At 40.8% G+C, this 20,971-nt stretch overlaps 1 protein-coding gene across 8 annotated transcripts in view; it reads left to right on the top strand.

Moving 5' to 3' along the window:
• The window catches only part of mast2 (microtubule associated serine/threonine kinase 2), a 153,860-nt gene that overhangs the window by 82,235 nt on the left and 50,654 nt on the right, over positions 1-20,971 (top strand). The window contains exons 1-3 of one of the 8 annotated variants that reach the window (XM_085387709.1): positions 3,374-4,027; positions 4,108-4,162; positions 7,718-7,924. The exons of 5 other annotated variants lie outside the window; for them this stretch is intronic. In XM_085387709.1, the coding sequence (XP_085243835.1) occupies positions 3,991-4,027; positions 4,108-4,162; positions 7,718-7,924 (299 nt within the window). In that variant the 5' untranslated portion in view covers positions 3,374-3,990. Of the gene's footprint in view, positions 1-3,373; positions 4,163-7,717; positions 7,925-20,971 lie in introns of those variants that run through there. 2 more of the 8 variants (XM_085387710.1, XM_085387712.1) reach the window with 2 other exon arrangements.

The raw sequence follows: 20,971 nt of genomic DNA, 5'->3' as shown, positions 1-20,971 counted from the left end.
GCTATAATCACACATGACCTGTGTCATTTACTTAATTAGTCTTGTCTCTCTGTTCACTGAAAAAACCTTTTTCTGAATTTTATAGGTTTTCTGAGTCTTTCTTGGCCATATTTGTGCCGATGTGGGTTCACAGTAGAACAAATCACTGCCAGAATGTGCTCAGTCATCCTAAAGCTGTTCTGCAGTCCTGCAGAGGGTTTCTTGTTTCTTCCTGGAAAGTGTAAGAGAAGAACCTTCTCTCAAAACGATTACTTTTTCTTGCAGGTCTCAACAGAAATGATGGAGGTTAAGTTAACTTCCATGTCCATTAGGAAATGAGGAATCAAATGCTTCGCAACCTTCCTCTTGCCTTCCTCAAGAACTTGATATCTTAAAAAATGTCTTGAGGGAATGTTTTCCCTAGCAGCACTAGTGTTGGGTAATATTATATATTCTTGCCTACTGTCATTAAAAAGTAATCTATGAAGCTTTAGTTAAACTAGAATAAAATTAGGACGATGATCTCCATATGACCAGGAAAACACTGGTTGGAAAATGATTGCACAGAATTTTTGGGCTTTCTAGAACAGATTAGAAGTAGCTGCTTGTCTGCTCCATGAAACGACAAAACACACAAATCAGAGCTATTAAGGTTTGTTAGAGTAGTTTACAGTGCATCTAACACCAGAAAGCATGTCTCATTTTGTCTTATAAAAAGAGGCATACTTGGGGAAATGAGGTACAGTACTAGTGGCATCTATTTTTTTTTAATAATTGTATATTATAAATTTGCTGTAGCACAGTAGTTTGATCCCTGCTTTGCGTACCAAAGAATCAGTGTATTTATCAGAGTGTGAAGCAGAAGATGCTTGTATGAATGTGTGTGATTAGATGAATGAGGCATGTTGTATAAAGTGCTTGTAATGTTCAGGTACAGTAAAAAGGCTCCGTGTGAGAACCGGCCCTCTTTAGAAACAGCCCAGTCTGTGGCAGATAGTCACACCTGACGTGTGGTGCAGTGTGGTATGGGGAAGTCTGTCGCTGGCTTTGGTACAGCACTACACATCTGATGAACAGATTTGTAACAGACAGCAGTAGATTTGAGATTTATCACAGTTTATCACGGCAGCACTATCGCAAACAGATTGCACATGCCAGCTTGACCCAGATTGATCAGAAACTGCCTTATTGCCATTTGTTCCCAGTTTATTTGGCATATCTATGCACCGAAGTCAGCTGGAAAATGGCAAGTGGTCTCAGACCTGGCCCCCATCTTTGAGCTTCCATTTCAAAGGCAGAGAAATTGCAAGTTGATTTCACAGGATCACTAAAATATTTGCATCATTGTCTGCTATGATAGCTGAAGCCCTATATTAGAATCAGCTTTATTGGCCAATCACATTAATACACAAGGTGTTGACTCTGTTTGATGTGACTCTCAATGAACATTGATATTCATTACTTCTTTGTTTGGTTAAAGTAAACACCATTTAGCTAAGATTGGATGGTTTCTGTGTTACTTGCAAATCAAAAGATTTCCCACAATCATCTTCACAATTCGCATTATCTTCCAGGATAAACCCTCGTCTCACATGAACAACTTCCATTAATGAGCAACGTGGGAACTACTGATGTATATTTCATCTTTTCCAGGCATTTGAGGCCTGTGAGGCTGCAATTCCAAGTATGATGAGAAAATCATATGAAATGAAATGCATTTTTAGGAATATTTTAAGGAATATTTAGCATCAGCAGTACTGAGAAAGGCTGCTAAAATCGTGACCAAACCCAGAGCATAAGATGTAAACGTGTATTTCTTTAGATCTTTTTTCCTCCTGGCTCTGGTGGTGTATAAAATTGTGCCCAATGTTTGAACTCTTTTCTGATCCCAGCCCACCAAAATTGTGGTAAATTTAAACAAACAAACACTCAAAGTATAAAAATGGTTGCTGTAGCAACAACCCCAAAACAACTTTTCCCCCTCCCATTGTTCCTTTCGAATCTTTGACTCTACAGAGCTGATCATTGGTTCCGTGAATATTAGGCTGTTTTTCATTTCCGTCTCTTTGTCCCAGCGTTGTTAAAAAATCCAAAAGAAGCCCATGAGTTTAAATTAAACTCAGATGGTTGTTCTAACTTCTTCCTCAGAGCCCACCATGTTTGTTTAATGAGCAATCTCAACTCTGCTTACCTCACTAGAAACTCAGCAGCACCATCTACTGGCCTGAATAAGCAGTTGATTTTACTTTATTATTCTGGTACTAAAAAATTCTAATTGAATTACAATTTGGCTTCACCCCTCCATGTTAAACTTGCTGTGTTCAAACGTCAGTAACAAGATGGGATAAGGTCAGTTACACACACGCAAGATGACATTTAGAAAAAGTGTTCTTTGTTTGGGGGCTTGCAAAGGAGCTCAGTGGGGGAATCATGTGACACTCATGCTCACTTTTATTTTGTGAGAATCCTCAGTGACCTTAATTTTAACTTCCACTAATAAATTCTGACCCCACCAGACCCCTTAATCTAACTTTTCCAAGTCCAGAGGCAAACACAAAGACCCAGTATAGTTTCTAATGGCATTCTCGTGTCCTGCTGCAGCTTCTATATTAGCTCAGTAATCACTCCAAATGAACCGAACTGTGTGTGCATGTGTTTCACTACGCAGCCAAAGCCAGCTGTGATTGGAGTCATTGTTTATGACTTAGCGATGTGGCTTATGAGCTGCATTTAGCCCGTCGCGCTTAGCAGTGTACCAAAGCTTCTCGGAAATGAGAATAGAGACAGAAAGTGGACAGCTGTACCTCACACATGCTCTAATATAGCATCATGAAAGTGTCTCCTGTGTTGACTTTTCTCTTTTAGGTGTTAACGTACGCTCAAAACCTGACCCAAAGAAAAACACCATCTGAAGAGGAGTCGGTTAAAAATAATTTTAGGTTGAATCCATAAAAATTGTAGGACTTTGTAGGAGTTTGGTAAATGTGACAGGAATAAAAAATAAGACTGAGTTTGAAAAGTGGTTAAGCAGTGTTTTCTGTTAAACTGTTTAATTTCTAACATATCCCAGTCATTGTCAGTTATTTTACATAATCTAACACAAGAAAAACCTCACAAAAAAAACAAAGCAAAACACAAAGACAACCCCAAAAGAAAAACCATGTGGAATAAAAGTTTAAACAGGTTAAAAAGCATTAAAACACTCTTTCAAACATTATATTTTCTCCAGATATAATGTTCTCTAGAAATTCTCCCATAATAAGCCAAGCCAAACGGCACAGAAGGAGACGTCAGGCTTTACTCCACTCTTTATCTTCCCACCTCCCTGTTTGACCCCTCCCTCGAGCCTTCTGTTCACCCGTCCCTCTGTAGGCTGTTTGTCGAGGACTCAGTCAGTTCTCTTGGACGGTCTGATCCCAAACAGGCTGAGACTTTTAAGGAACTGAAGGGAGATTAGCAGGGCCGGCTGTACCCGGGGAGGTTCTGGCAGGCACTCTGTTCCTGGGGACGTGCAGGCAGGACACTTCCTCCAAACTTTTGCTATGGCTGAGCGGTAACAGGAGCTGATAACTAAGGAGTTGGTCCTTTTTCTTTTCTGACTTGATGGGACAACACAGAACGTAATGTTCTCTCTGACTTTGGGATTACGTTTTATGCAAGAAGAGAAACAAAAGGATTTCTTTTGTGTTTTTAACAGACTTTGGATTCATCAGAGGAAGACAAAATGAGAAGGAGGAAAGGTCAATTGAGTTTGTGTAACACACACCAAATTTGTTTATCCAGCTCAGATAAATATGTGTGTTGCTTGCACGTAGCTCCACACTCTGTTTGTGTGTGTTTGTGAATTAGCAAGCCCATGCTTGCCGGTGGAAGAGCAGTCTACCCCAGATACCTCATACAGCTGAGTCTCTGTGTGGAGATAAGAGTAGGTGCTGACGTAGCACAGGCTAAGCTCATTCTTTTATACATGAAGGTACTGTCAGCAGTCTGACCCATGGAAAACTAAACTACATGAGAGTTTCTGGTCCTTTGGAGGAGCTGCTCAGTGGTCAGTATGTATTTGACCGACAGATGAGCTGATACAGGCGGGTGGATTATTAACGATTACAGCTGATTCATTTGTCCCAGTACACAAGATGAAGAGGAGGAGGGAGCGATCAGGAGCCCCGCAACTTCGCCTCCAGTAAGAGTGTGTGTACACGGCATGTTCAAATTTGTGTGTGAAAGCGAATGAAGATTAGGTTCATATCAACACAACAAGAGCTGTATCCCATTTCCTTCTCGTTTATTTGTGCTAAACAGACAGAGGTATTCTTATATACAAGTACCACCTCAAGATCAATAATGTGAATATTGTGATTTATCTGTTTAGTCTCTATTTTAAGAGGAAAATAACAGAAAAGTGCTCATCTTAAGCTTATAGGAATAGGACAAGCTCAGGAACTGATGTTGGGCCACTTCGTACTTCATGGCACGTTCATAATCACTAATAGTGACCAAGTTCCCACAGTCTACAGTACATTTAGCACTTTAAAAAGAGTTAGCAACATTAGCAAACTGCAGGCCAACCAGACGTTTAAGAGGCTTAGCTTTGTCTTTACATTAATTTCAAATAACATCCCCAACAGATGTTTTTATTGTTTACCCACATGCTGTATTTCACAAACTGGACATCATTGGACAAAGTCTCTTCATATATTAAATATTCATATGATCCATTTAAGACAACAAAAAATTGATACCAAAGAAGAGAATTAAAAGCATTGATGATATAAAATATAAAAAATTACATATTGCTTTTGGGAATTGAAAGTTAGTGCATACATGAGTGAGATGTTGATATCAATTTAAACTTTAATATTTTCAAATAAAGACGGAAACTTTGTGTAGGTGACACATCAATGACCCACATACATTCACAGTGCTGAACACACATAGTGTACATACATAGTGTGTCAGTGAAATGGAAACCATGAGGAGCCATGAACACGAGAAGGTATCAGAGTGAGATCCCAGCAGGGAGGGAAATCCTTCACCAGCTTAACAGATTACTGTGACTCTGTGCTTGCACTCTTTCACATGTGTATACAGCCAATGTTGTTTTTTCTTACTTTCTGTGGAGGTTTGAACAAATTATTGAGGCAATGCTGGCCTTTAAGAAGATATATTGTAGCTAACTTCCAGAATAATTAAATATTAATAATAATATATTGCAATATTTATATATAATAATTTGCACACTGCTGTTATTTAAAATAAGAAGCACAGACAACCCCCCCCCACCCCCCACCCCCCCCCACCCCCAAGCTTTCGAGTTGACTGATATGTTCGTGTTAATATAGAGAAGCAACATGCATCATCTTACACTGCATAATATTCAGTGGTATTTTTCAGCTCATCTCAATCAACTTTATGTGACACTGTCACTACAAACCTTCCAAAAACCTACTGGTCAGACTGCTCCACACTAATATTTGGGACACAGTGTTGTTTTTTCACTGCTGTGCCAGCTGGTGTGACTTAGTTTCCAGGCTAGCATTTGATGATGACTTTGTCTTTAATTCTGCTTCCAAAATTGGTGTGTTAAAAACTATAGAGGCACACCACAGATGGCCTTACAGTATGTTAGGTAAAAACTGCAGATACTAAAATGTGTGCAGCCCTTGACCTCCCAGTAGGTGGTCTCTCCCACTCTGCCCCATCCAGCAGGGGGGAGGGGACGTGGAGATCAACACCATAAGGTCATTCTGCCCTGCATAGCTGTGACAACTGACAGCTGAATTTAAACCTAAAACAGTGTGTGCTTCTTATCACTACCACTCACTGTAACCCAGTGAGTTAGACAAAACTGATTGAGTCAGACCAATTCTATCCACATTAGTGCTATGACTTAGCTCAGTCTACCAGCTGACCGGGTGCCTCCCTGGGAGTACTTACAGAGCTCTTTGAAGCTGATCCAAGACTGTGTCCAGCCATCTCTGGCTGTGAGAAGTTAGTATGTGAGGCTTTCTACCTGCTGTGAGGGGACATCTGCAGGCAGTCAGACAATATGTTGGGGACACTTATTAGTGACTTCTGCTCGGGTGGTGTATGTTCAGGCAGTATAATTGTTATACTGTCAGCCGGTTACTGAAAAAAGTATAGTTTCTACACAACCAACAAGTTCGTGGTGTTTAGTTCAGATGAGGAACCCTCCCTAACTGAGAGGGAGCCTGTGTTCTCTTTCAGGCGTCACTCTGTATTTCTCTATGGGAAATACCATCTGGTGTGACCTGAGTGGAAGATCCACTACCAATATGTGTGTATCAGACGGACCTATCACTTCAAGGACACACAGTCTTCAACACCTCCCTTAATAACCCTTGGCCCAACACCAGGCATTATTGCTTTCTTTCCTGTGCAGATCACTAGAGCTCCTCAGTGGTCCCGAACCATTGTAATTTTTTGTTTTTGTTTCAGGATTAATTATTACTTTGTAATTACATTTTTGTTTTGTGACGATATTTTTCCGGTAAGCTGGTGTCAAATTGTTTAAAACTTGAACTTTATCAAGCTAGCACATTAAGTGAGCTTGTGCTCGTGTAGCTATTTGCTTGCTAACCTGAGCATTAGTATTTATGGCTTCTACTGGTGCCAATCATGGTGGTAGCTGGTGCATTACCTTGGCCTCCAGTAACACTGTGAGGAATCTTGTTTCTGACCAGGATGTGTCCTTCAATGTGCGTATTAAACAGATATGTAGGGCTGATTTCTTCCATTTATGCAATATCTCTTAAATTAGAAATGTCCTGTCGTGATGCTGAAAAACTAGTTCATGCATTTGTTAATTCTAGGCTGGACTACTGTAATTCATTATTATTAGGATGTCCTAAAAACTCCCTGAAAAGCTTTCAGTTGATCCCAACTGATGCCGCAAGAGTACTGACAGGGACTAGAAAGAGAAAGCATGTTCACCCATACTGGCTTCTCTTTATTGTGTATCTGCCTTCCAGGGGAAAAAAATGCTGGCTCATAGGTCGACTCAGGAATTGTGGTGATTTCCAGACTCTCAGCAGGTACCAGTCAAAGAAAATCCCCGATCACTCGGGGGAAGATTGAGTGAGATGCTGTGTCCTTGAAGTGATTGGTCTGTCTTTGAAAGATGTGGTGGTAGTTTAGTGTCCATGACTGATCACACCAGAAGGTGCTTACTATAGTGAGATACCTATCTTGATTGTCAGAGAACTGGGGTTACCCAGGTAAACAAGTGCTATTAGGCCTCATTCACCACCACTGTTATCTTACCATTGAATCAGAATTATTCTACATCCATAGATGCATTCTTGTTATCTGCATGCTGTCACCCAACTATCTCACTACACAGAAACATCTTAAGCTTTATGGAGAATGCAGTGACGGATTTGTAAAAGAAATCTTGAAAAAACAAGTTAAACAAGTAAAAAGCATGATTTAAAATTGATTAAAACAAGCAGACAAACAAACTAATTAACAAACAAACAAAACAGTATATAAAATCAGAACAGTAGAACAGTAGAGTAGTAACCAAAGAAGGTTTTGCTAAACTTTGTTTCAGTGTAGTGTAAAAATTGTCACAGTGTAGCTCCTCTGGTCCAGCTAAAGGCACAGCAGGCAGGGAGTTGATGGTGTTAAACCGCCCAGCGCACACCCACACATCGTCACACATCTCTCCTTGCGTCTTTTTCTCTTCATCTTCCTCCCCTCCCTCCTCTTTTGGCAGAATCTGGTCACCAGCTCAGTTGCGTTGCCACGGCAACAACAGCCTCCTCCAGCACCTGCTTTCCCCCTCTTCCTTTCATCCCTCTGTCATTCAGCCCGCCCTAGTCAACCTCGCCCTCTCCTCTTCGTCCTCCTCTCCCTCTCTCTGTTACTGTGATGGCCCTCTGTCAGCCCCTGTTTACCAGTGGGGAAACCCCTTCCTTTGGAGGTAAGACCCACCCTGCGTGTCATCTCATAACTGTTTGGTCTTTTGGGGTGTGTGTTGTGTTCTCCTTCTTTTTTGTCCCCATTACTCAGTTTGCTGACCTTTTGTTGGTGTTATAGCTGACAGACCACTGAGAGCATCCAGCAAACGGCACTAATGAGCTGTGTTCATCTGGTGACACAAGAAAGCACTTACAACACTCTTTTGCTGTTTTTAAAGAGCAACTCACTTTGTTTAGCAGCTTCCAATTGCAGGGTTGTTTGTTTGATCGTTTATAGCTTCTTAATTTTAGTTTAAATCCATCTTTTATGTTGGAAAACAAAAACACTCACACAAACACAACAACACACAATCTTCTGCATTGAATTTGACTTTATGAAATAACCAGACTTGCAAATGTGGTTGACCGCTGGAATTCAAATAAATGAAATCACCTCATCAATATTATAGTTATTGTTAGATATAGAATATTATTATACAAAAATGATAAATGGATTAGGTCTTTTATAGCGCTTTTTCACGCTACCTGACCACTCAAAGCACTTTGAACATTCATCCTTATACACCCTTTCATGCAACTACTTTTTTCTACGTAAGTGTTTTCTTATCGAACATTCTCAGATGAACGAGCAGGATAGAGAGCAGCCCAAAGATATTTGGCATGCAGACTGCAGCAGCCAGGGATCGAACCACCAACCTTCTGACTAGTAGATGACTTGCTCTACCTCCTGAGGTGCACATAACCCGAGTAAATGGAAAAAGATCATTTCTTTTTTTTTTTAAGGAAAACAGTTTAGCAGTCCAAAGTGTTTTCTTTCTCCAAAGTTCTCCGATCACACACTGAGATAAAGCAAACTTACCTTGCATTTGCTGAAAAGTATTGGGCCATTTTTCTCTCTACAGTGGGGCAAAAAAGTATTTAGTCAGCCACCGATTGTGCAAGTTCCCCCACTTAAAATGATGTCAGAGGTCAGTAATTTGCACCAGAGGTACACTTCAACTGTGAGAGACAGAATGTGAAAAAAAAAATCCATGAATCCACATGGTAGGATTTGTAAAGAATTTATTCGTAAATCAGGGTGGAAAATAAGTATTTGGTCAATAACAAAAATACAACTCAATACTTTGTAACATAACCTTTGTTGGCAATAACAGAAGTCAAACGTTTACTATAGGTCTTTACCAGGTTTGCACACACAGTAGCTGGTATTTTGGCCCATTCCTCCATGCAGATCTTCTCGAGAGCAGTGATGTTTTGGGGCTGTCGCCGAGCATCACGGACTTTCAACTCCCGCCACAGATTTTCTATGGGGTTGAGGTCTGGAGACTGGCTAGGCCACTCCAGGACTTTCAAATGCTTCTTACGGAGCCACTCCTTTGTTGCCCGGGCGGTGTGTTTTGGATCATTGTCATGTTGGAAGACCCAGCCTCGTTTCATCTTCAAAGTTCTCACTGATGGAAGGAGGTTTTGGCTCAAAATCTCACGATACATGGCCCCATTCATTCTGTCCTTAACACGGATCAGTCGTCCTGTCCCCTTGGCAGAAAAACAGCCCCATAGCATGATGTTTCCACCCCCATGCTTCACAGTAGGTATGGTGTTCTTGGGATGCAACTCAGTATTCTTCGTCCTCCAAACACGACGAGTTGAGTTTATACCAAAAAGTTCTACTTTGGTTTCATCTGACCACATGACATTCTCCCAATCCTCTGCTGTATCATCCATGTGCTCTCTGGCAAACTTCAGACGGGCCTGGACATGCACTGGCTTCAGCAGCGGAACACGTCTGGCACTGCGGGATTTGATTCCCTGCCGTTGTAGTGTGTTACTGATGGTGACCTTTGTTACTTTGGTCCCAGCTCTCTGCAGGTCATTCACCAGGTCCCCCCGTGTGGTTCTGGGATCTTTGCTCACCGTTCTCATGATCATTTTGACCCCACGGGATGAGATCTTGCGTGGAGCCCCAGATCGAGGGAGATTATCAGTGCTCTTGTATGTCTTCCATTTTCTGATGATTGCTCCCACAGTTGATTTTTTCACACCAAGCTGCTTGCCTATTGTAGATTCACTCTTCCCAGTCTGGTGCAGGTCTACAATACTTTTCCTGGTGTCCTTCGAAAGCTCTTTGGTCTTGGCCATGGCGGAGTTTGGAGTCTGACTGTTTGAGGCTGTGGACAGGTGTCTTTTATACAGATGATGAGTTCAAACAGGTGCCATTCATACAGGTAACGAGTGGGGGACAGAAAAGCTTCTTACAGAAGACGTTACAGGTCTGTGAGAGCCAGAGATTTTCCTTTTTTGAGGTGACCAAATACTTATTTTCCACCCTAATTTACGAATAAATTCTTTACAAATCCTACCATGTGGATTCATGGATTTTTTTTTCACATTCTGTCTCTCACAGTTGAAGTGTACCTCTGGTGCAAATTACTGACCTCTGTCATCATTTTAAGTGGGGGAACTTGCACAATCGGTGGCTGACTAAATACTTTTTTGCCCCACTGTATATGCTCTGACGACAGGGTGACTATTCTCAGTCAATACTCCTAAGGTTGTTTTCCCATATCATATCTAGATTTCTTTTGCAATCAGAGGAGTTGTCTTCTGCTGGCCATTAGGAAGAATACTTGATTGGTCTTTGTTCAGACTTCTGCTCAAGTAGATCGAACCGTCAACGTAACACAGAGACGAGTTTGGGAGAAACACTCATGGTCTTGCCGGGCAATGCTAAAGGGATGAAGACCATTGAATAAACAACATGGCAGAATTGAAAAATAGATATTATATCACCCATACTCATTGGTTGGGCAGGTCATCTACTGTACCACCCAGAACGTCGGTGATTGATCTCCAGCTTTGCCTGTCCATGTATTGAAGTAACCTTGGGCAAGATACTGAACCGAAAGTTGCTCCTGATGTGTTGGAGTGTGTACCTACACAAGTGTTTAGGTATAAATCAAAGTTTTGCATGAATGTGTGTGTGATTTAATCATTTATAGCTTCATGATTTTAGTATAACTGGGTAAATGACACTTGTAGCAGAAAATGCTTTGAGTGCTTAAATTAAGTAGAAAGTGTTTCTTTTCTGCATCAGTCCTGTATTGGTTGCATTCAGATATCTGTCTGTGAGCATCTGTGACCTGATGACAAGTGTGTCTCAGCTGAAACTGAAGTCAGCTGAGCTCCACTTAGAAACACAGGGGTTAGAAGACAGAAGGGAGGAGGCAGCACTGTGCAGCGAGAAAGGATCAGAATAGGGAGAATAAGAAGAGGGAAGGCGGGAGGAGAGACACTAACAGCTCTCACACGCATTTGATGTTGCCGGTGTGGCAGGTGGAAGCCAGCGTCTGTTTGTTGACCGCGTCCTCTGCCGAGTGTCGCCGTGTCAGAGCAATGATTGCACTGCACTAGTGTTAGCATGTCTGAGTCCTTCTGGACGGTGCTCTCCAATTTCTCGCTGCCTGAGAGAAGCATGCTGCGGCGCTCCAAAAGGTACAAACACATCCTTTCTCTTTCATTTCTGGTAGCCTCCATTATCTTACCTTCATTGAGTTTTTTTCCCTCTTTCATATATGCCTTTTTTATTTTCATGCCACTGCCTATGCTTTGCTCCGTTTTCCTCTCTTTTATCGTTCCTCTTCCCTGCATGTCTTAATGCTCAGCAGGAGCAGCTCCAAAATGAAGGTCAGCTAACTGGATGTGTGTTTTGATGTATGAACAGGGTGCTTTTTGAGTATAAGTTATTGTCATTTGGTGCTGGCATCTGCAGTGTGCACGTTTGTTGTCAAATTCTTTTTTTATCCTATGCTCTCGATATGACCATATTTACAGTGACATACCTAAGTGTGATTTGACAACGAGCATCGTGTTCCTTCGTCTGTCGTTCTCTCAGTTGACCCCTCTTCTTCTTCTCTGCTCTCTCCTCTCTGTCAGTCAAAGCAGAAGTAGCTTCTCCAACAGGAACAAGAGGGAGAGACAGGGCTGTACTTATCACTTTGAAGCAGCAATTTTCTTTGCTCCCTGTAATAACAGGGGTAGCAGCTGACACACACACACACACACACTCACTCACACACACACACGTGTCACCATGTCCTGTGGTGTGTTGCTCTTTTGTTACCTCCAGAGCAGTGTTTTTAAGGGAGGAATGCTTGTGAAGTGAGACTCCTGCATAGCAACAGGCTCTGTCAGTTTTTGGAGTGGATACAGTCGACAGATGACGTTAAGCTGTAATCAGGCATAACATTCATCATTTGCACTGATTGAAGGTGATCTGAAGGTTTTAAAATAAACTGTGTTCTTTTTTTGTAGCAGCGTTTATCACATTCGGATCAGAAGCATAATACATTTTGCTTTTCCATCATTTACAGAAATGTCTACATACAGATTATTTTAAGCTCTCTAAGTTAGCCGTATAGTTTTAACATCATTTCAAATGCAAAATGGTTCTATTTTTGCATTATTGTTTCATTAGCCTGCGCTTAAAACAAAAGTGTGCTTCTTTTGTCAGTTTTAGACTTCAAAAGATTGTAGCTCCACTGTTCTTTGATATCATTTCCTCTTTTATACTTGCTATTTGACATTAAATTGGCACAATGGGAACTGCAGTCAGCTAAAATTGCCTGATAATGTGTAGGTCCATCTTGTGCCAGCAAAACATGGCACAGACACCAGATCCCTGGGCTGTCCTCTGCAGCTGAACCTTCAGGTCTTCTACTGGATTGACCAGTGAAGCTGTGCTGGCTGTGCAAAACTAACCTATAGGAACTGGGAATGGTGATTTAAGGTGAAAATACTATTTCATATTCTCTGAGAAATGCTGTTAGTGTCCACTGTGTATATAGTTGTTTTTAGGTTTACTATGACATGGAAAACTACAGACAACCATCTGCTAGCAAGCAAATTAATCATCTGGAGATTTTTGGTCCAGCAGTTTCTTTGCAACCAATGTCACCCAGTGACTACCAGCAACCTTCAGGAACCACCAACCACATTTTTCCCTAGCAACCGGTGCTTTGTATCCTGTTCAATATGGCAGCTCTTGGGCAAGGTTTTTTTTATTATTATATTTTTGCCTTTAGTGGATAGTGGTACAGTGGAGAGAGTGAGCGAGGGGGAAGACATACACCAAAGGGCCACAGGTTGAACTCAAACCTGGGTCGCCTGCTCACCCAGTGAGCTAAACTGCCACCTGCTCTTGGGCAATGTGCACATGACGTCAAAACCAAAATAGTGCAATAGTTAAGACCTGCCACTAAGTTAATAAATGACTGAATGAACCATTTGACTTGTGTTGTAATTTACTGACTGTTTGAATAGGAACCCCAGAAACACTGGCTGCTTTGTGTTTCATAGTTTCTTTATCTTTACAGTGTTGGTGACGGTGACAGTGATCTAGATGAGTACCTTTAATTTTTCTGATGCCACTCTAATAAAGGTGCTTTATAAAAAAACGTTTCCTCTAAAAACCCTTTTCATTTAAAAGAAAACAAAAGTTTGATGCAACGTTTTTTGTTAGAAACTGTTCACAGTGACACAAGAACAATGCAGAGTTGAATCCTTTCTCATTTGTTAGATCATTAACCCTAAAGCTCTTGCCGCAGGAGCATACACACATGTCACCACACAGTCTGTTATCACTTTGATTTCCTGTGGTGGCTGTAACCCGCAGACAAAGTTATTGTGTGGGCTGTGGGAAATGTGTTTCGCTATAGATCTTATCCACATAAACTTACCTTCTGTCTGTTTAGTGTGTGTGTGTGTGTGTGGGTACATCTGCCAGTGCAGCTGTTTGTTAGTCTGTCAGCCATGTCAAAACCTGTATGTCTACTTCTATAACTGTGCCTTTTGTGTGTTATAGTGAAAAAGTTTATTGGATCTCAAGGTTTTTGTCATTTTAGAGACATAAAGTAAGCAGACGTGTGTTCAAACATTTACAGATTTGGGAAAACAAAGTGGTGGGCATGTCATAAATCCCCTAAACTCATATTTAAGAAACAAACAAATAAGCCTTTTTTTTCTGTTGCTGTAAATGATATCTTTTAATCACTTTCCACCATACTATTAAATGGGCAGGTGGATCAACTTGGATAAAAACTGCTAAGAGAAAAAAAGGCCATTCTAGCTGTGGTAATGTTGACTGAAGATTCAGCCATAAATCCTTCTTCAGCCAGAGAAGCAATTCAGTCTTGGTGCTGTTACCTGACAGCCTGCTGCTTTGATGATACCAGGTACCCAAAAGCTTACTTATCTACCCACACATACAAACACACACAGAACCACACACACATGGATACACACACTCAGACAGTGTGTCTAGCCTTCAGTCAATTCTGCATAATGGATGCATGTTTCCCAGCAGGGATCCAAAATGCCTGCAGGAGAAAGAAGGAAGGTAGGTTGGTAGTCTCGGTACTGAAGTTACATTTGTCTATGTGAGTCAGAAATAAACATACAGGAAGCTAATGTTGACAGTGGTTCAACCAACAGCAACTTACTGGAGTTGCTCTTGATTTTTAACTGTACCAGCTTTGTATCCTTTGCGCCTTTGTACCATCATATGTCCTTGGTACCTTGGCTGGTGACCCAAAACTAATGAAGGGAGAAGGAAATACAAAACACAGTCTAATTTCTATTTTAAATTACTTGGCTGCAAATCTCCACTGTCTTATGGTCAGCATAAACTAAATGCATTAAGGTATATATATATTTCAAACTGTCAGTGTTTGACGGCCAATCCATTTATATATGTGAAACATGACTTCCAATCCTTATGTTACTTGAAGTAATTGAACATGAAGTGTATAAGCAGAAGAAAATGATTGGCAGAAGAGTCATAATGATCATAATAACACTTTTATCGCTCATACTATATTCATCTGACTTCAGCAATATAGTAGAAGAGCTTCGATAGATTTCTAAAAGCATCATGTTATAGATTCATTTTATATTCTGGTCAGTAACAGATGAAAGAAGCTGACATTGTTTTTAATGGAAACTCCTCTGCCTCAGTAAATTAAGCTCCACTGGAAGGCACCTGCTCACTTCCTCTTTTCCCCAAGCGTTTCTGATGCGTGACTCGGATGGTATTCCATATTGTTGAGACAGTCACTATGATTTGTTCATTAACTTTGTTCACAGCAGCAGACTGAGTGACGGTTGCTGTAAAGAAACCTTTACATGCTGAACAGTTTTTTTGTTTTAGCGGGACTCTCAGAGCCGCAAGCCATAATTGTCACCCTTCTGTCGTCTCCTGGCGAAGGCGGTTCATTTGTTCCTTTGCTTCTCTTAATCTTCTTCTCTTCGCTTCTCATCCCTTGTTGTTACTCTGAATCTTCTGCTTTCTGGCAGACATTTGTCAAACCAACATCACCTTTTCCACATTTACCTCAAGATTTCCATTTTAAAACTTTACAAATTACCTCAGCAACCATTCCTGATTTCTTTGAAGGCTTGGATGGCATTTACAGATCCAGAAAAATTCTAATACGTCTTTTGTCTCCAGAAGTTGATTCTGGACGTAGCGTAGCGTTTTCAGTGTTTCTACGTCCAGATGAACAGAATCAACTTTTGGAGATTTGCTTACCTGGATGATTCAGCATGCATCAAGAAATGTGACTTTTGGTTATAATTTGAATTTTAAATTGAAAATGAATCCAATGATCAGATTTCTTTGACTTTCTTGACCACACCCCTTCTCCCCAGAGGATGGAGCCTATACATTTTGGAGCCTCAATCATCTGTTCTCATTTGCAGCATCAAGACTTCAGCTTAACATTTTTTGATGACAAACCCAATGACCTTTCTTCTAATAGCACCTTAAGGCCATGCAACTGTTTAATTAGCTTCCCTGTTGTTCATTCAATCCATTACTTTAATACTTGAAGTTGTAGTCATTGTTGCAGACTCTGAATTTTGGTCATCAGTTCATCTCTCTCTCTTTCCAGCTGACCCTTTCTGTACATCTCTTCTACTATTTCCTAATGATCACCTGCCTTAGGCCACTTTTTTGTGTAGGCGTTTGTGTTTTCGACGTTTAAATTTCAGGCTTTAGGGGAAAACTTTCAAAAGATCAATGGTGTATATGTGTGTCTTCGTAAGATGAAGATATTCCATGAACACACATCACTGAATCTTTAATTTGGCAGTACATCTGTCATTTATGTTTGTGTGTCGACTACATGCTGCCACAAACTGCTGAAGTGGCACATTTCAGCAGATGGTAGAAGATACATGCATTTGCATACAGAATATCGTATCTACATTACACATAGTATTTTTTGCCATTATGAAATATATTTTTTTAAAATCCCAGATGCGCTTTTTGTTCCCTTTACATAACCTTTACCTAAATATCAATTCTAATACATTAACTCTGAAGCTAGACTAAAGGACTAGGGTAAGATTTACTAAAGTTCCTAAACTTTAGGCGTAGAAATCATAGAACAAAGATTAAGAGCATATCTGACAAGAAAATTTAAAAACATACTTAAGAGAGATTTCAAACTATTTTTTTCTTTGTGGAAAAATGTTTGTTGTGTGATCATTCAGGCGCGTTTAGCCTGTCAAAAACACTGCACTACACAACTGCATAATTACAGCCAGCAGATGTGATGGGCCAATTAACACAGCACACACATGCTGTTACTGTGCCGACACCTGCTGGCATCGAGACAATTTGCCAGGAGAGTCCCAATTTGTCTGTCCATTTGTTCTCTAAAGACATTTTCCTACAATTTAGAATAATATACACACAGCAGGACTGAAAGGAAGTACTTAGCATTTGTCTTCTGTACAGACATAATACAGGACTGCTTGATTTGTACTCAATCAAAGATGAACAAATGCCAACCATTCTGTTTTAACTATAAAGGGTAAATTTATAGTTAAAACTTTTTTTTAAAAAATCTGCTTTTAGCTTTGATGCTGTCAATGAGTCAATAATCAATAATAATGTTTCAATATACGAGCTCTGTCATGATCAAGAACCTTAAAGTTTACGAAAGTAAAATGTTAAAAACTAACCACTGTTTTTATCCACTGCTAAAGTTACAAAACAAAAAAGAAAAGTAAAAGACAGTGTCGTCATAATCTGACACACGCATAGTTTTGAAATAGGTTCCATTCAGAGAGATGCAGTTCAACAGGCTGCTGTGTAGATTGATATAAACCTGCGTCAGCTGCATAGGGAGAGAATAGTAGTAAATGACATAAATCATAATTTTGTTGGTCTTGTGTGTGGGATTAAAATAGCTCCAGGTAATTAGTTATCCTGCAGTATGGAGATCCTTTACAGCCTTTGTGATGCTTTCCATGTTCACAACTCTGCTAGGCTCCACTCGGGTCCCAATCATCAGAAAGCGAGCTCAAGGATACCTTTTTGTTTTTGTTGCTAGTCTGCTTTTTGGACTTGGCCATTGAGAAACTACATTACGACGGGCCAACTGCACATGCATCCCAGTCCTTGTAGAAGAAGTAGAACAAGTATAACTACACTGTCAGTGTCTGCAACTGATTCTTGTTGAGTTTTGCTTTAGATTTCATTATGTGTCTTTAAGTATTTGCGATATTACAGCGTTTTATCATTTTTTAATTTTCATTTTTCATTTTAGTTTTGGTTCATGTCTTCATGTTTAGTTGTTTTAGTTTCCTCAGTGTTGCCTCGTCTGTTCCTCTTTCTGTTGGTGCCTGTCCTTCTGCGTCTGTTATCAGGTTTAGTGTGAGCAGAGTTCAACATACCCCAGCTATCTTTCTGTTATCTGGATTCACTGAACATTGGAAATCAAGATAAGCAGTCATACAAAGCTGCTTATCAACTCGCTAAGTTAACTCTGGGTTTCTCTGCACGTTCACATGGAAGGTGTGGGACATCTGACTACAACTACGTCACCAAATTGAGACACGAGAGAATCTGATGGCTTAAAATCAAGCATTTCATTAAGTTTATATTTAAAATAGAAAATCATTTTGTTTTTTGCTCTTTCAGCTGCAGCCCTGGTAGTACTTAGTGGTCAGAGTAGATCATCAGAATTCAAAGTTATACTTAGTCTACATGCAAATTTAAAATGAAGATCTCTAAGCGCAGTATAGGTGTACTGTTTGAGGACCAGATTTTCTGAGAACCGAGGGAAAAAAAGTCTTCCCATTGAACATTTCTTCAATTTCCGTCCTCTTTGGCACTAAAACAGAATACCCAGACTCAGGAGATATCAATGGAAAGCCCAGGATGTCCTCTATTAAGCACATCAGGACTTAGTAGGGTAGCTCAAATAAGTCAAAAGATATTGACGAAAAACAAATGTCCATTACACAGGACAGAAATGAATAGGCTGGTTCTCAGAAGGGTATATCAAGGCTCAAAAAAATAAACATTTTGTAGATTTTCAGGCAACACAAATAAAAATCAAGGAATAGAACTGAGTCATAGAATCTCTACTTTTTACTGATGTTCATCAGGGAAATGCAAAGACATTACAGTGTTGAATTACACTCTGAATTACACTCCTACCATCCACGCACGAGGTCTTCCAGTAATAGTGACTGCTGTTTTCCATAAAGTTAATTGGTCAGTAGGTGTTGATTTTGCACCAATTGCTCCCTAACCTGAAAAATAACCTGAGCAGGTTAGGTTTGCAGCAAAAACTACCAAAACAATATACTCCAGCACGAAGTGAGCCACCTTCATTGTAGATAAAATGGGATTGAACATGACGTTACCTGGATAAAAAACATCCTGCTTTGTAGTCCAGGGGCCCGTTCTTCGTACGTCGCTTACTACATCCAAGATCAAATGACACATCCAAGATCAAATCATCGCGCTAACCGTGAGCTCGCTAATCCGGTTCCCCGAACACACCTGCTGTTGACGATTAGTACAGCTGGACGCAGTAATGTGACATCACTGGGTGTCGTAAAAGGGGCCACGCATCGATAGTAGAAACATTGATCGGCAACCCTCTGATTGGTCGGCGAAAATGTCGACGGAGCGCGCTCGGCTCGGTATTTTTCGGCAGCAGAGCAAGAACTCTTGAGTGAGGGATTTCAGGAGTTTCAGAGTTTAATCAGAACGCAAGGGAACACTGCAAAGGCTGCAAAAGCAAGGAGCGAGGGCTGGCAGGAAGTTGCTGACAAATTAAACTCGTAAGTAATTTAATAATAACAATAATAATGGAGTGGATTGATATAGCGCTTTTCAAGGCACCCAAAGCGCTTTACAATGCCACTATTCAGTCACTCTCACATTCACACACTGGTGGAGGCAGCTACAGTTGTAGCCACAGCTGCCCTGGGGCAGACTGACAGAAGCCAGGCTGCCATATCGCGCCATCGGCCCCTCTGGCCATCACCAGTAGGCGGTAGGGTAGATTTATTATATTACACTATATTATCCAATATTATATTACATTATATTATAATATGTTATATTTTATCCTCTTTCACATTAGAGCCACGACAGGACCCACTAGAACATGGGAACAGGTAAAAGTGAAATATAAGAATATCCTACAGAATGGTAATATTTATCACTTATATTGCTTTTAGTCTCTTGGAAAGAGACCCTGGAATAATCTGTTTGTTTATAACAGCAACCAAGAAAAGGGCAGAGGAAAAAAAGACAGGTGGTGGTCCTGCACCCCCTCGTCAACAAGTTGGTTAAGTAAATAATACCCTCACGGGAAAATCGATATCTCTCTATGAGCACACTGTCGCGCTGAGCTAAAGGATCCTGTCTATCCCGCAATATACGCTGAATTCTGAGGACTCTCCTTATCAATCTTGCACCTTCCGCAATGGGTGGCTCGCGTATACGGACAGGACATGGCTGCGACAGGCTTCCCAAATCCACCTTCGCTTTTATAGCCGTGGTCTCTCATCTTGATTACACGAAGTAATTTACAATTGCTACTCTGAAATATGAATTACATCTGTAATAATCACATACATGTGATAGAATGTTAATAGTACATTTCCCTTTTTTAGGAAATGACCTGTGTGAAATCAATAAATGGATCAGGTGCTGCATTATCTTTAGTTACATTGATGTTATTTATTTATGGTGAAACAGTGAAACAGTGGTGGAATATCGCTGTTGCTTTCGTATGATGACGCGGACATACCTGCGTGGCCGCGATCTAATCCTGTTTACATAAAGTAAACCTGCTCCCGAGCAGGTTTACGCTTACGGCTCTGTTGCTATGACAGCAAGTCCCGGATGAGCTTCGGGGAACCGACTGATCCAGGATCACGCGAAATCGTCAACAATCTAATCCGGCTAACCTACTTAGCGAGGTACGAAGAACGGGCCCCTGGTCTCTCGTCTCCATTTTGGTTTGGCTGTGAATTCTCTCGGGGGTTTTTTCTTCTGGTTTTTACTTAATGTTTGTCTAGTTGTTCTCACATGTGGCGGTTTTCACGTGTTTCCCATTTTCTTCCCTCTTCCCAGTTAATTCCCTCAGTCGGTCTTGTCCTCCGCCTTGTTCACTCACCTGTTTTCATAACATTGGGCGCCTATCACTATAGCCTGAGTTTAGCTTCCTGTGCTTTGCTAGCTTTTATACTGTTTAGCAATCGTTGTGCAGCATCTTTTGTGAACATACAGCTTTTGGTTCTCTGTCACTCTTAAAGCATGACAGAATAGGTGTAATGCTCATTTTTAAAATATAGTCACTATGTTTGCGTTTTCATTAAAAACAACATGGGCATCTGCCTTCACGTGCATTGTTCTCAGCCAGTGTTGTCTGAATGTGAGAGGTGGCTGCTGAGCAAATGTGTCACTTTAGAAAGATATCATATCAGCGTACCTGGATGCCACATCACAGCATCCTCTTCCATCTGTAATTTCCCCTGAGTGAAGCTAGCCCTTCCTAAGTCATTACAGGCACACTTGGCTCGGAGCTTCAGAGTAAACAACAAAGTCGAATAATCTTGTGAGCTTATGTTGGAGGTGTTAGCTGTGAAGACTGCCCCCTCATTTCCTCCTCTTCTCCTTCTGTCTAGGGACAGATGTCACAGCTTTAAAGCAGATTGCTCTTTCCTCGACGAGTGTCTTT

The sequence above is a fragment of the Rhamphochromis longiceps genome, linkage group LG17 (genome assembly GCF_057381845.1).
Source record: "Rhamphochromis longiceps isolate RC_006_pf linkage group LG17, R_longiceps_female_GT1.1, whole genome shotgun sequence".
Classification (NCBI taxonomy): domain Eukaryota; kingdom Metazoa; phylum Chordata; class Actinopteri; order Cichliformes; family Cichlidae; genus Rhamphochromis; species Rhamphochromis longiceps.
The sequence above is the reverse complement of the archived record's forward strand: the minus strand, read 5'-3'. Positions and strand labels throughout refer to the sequence as shown.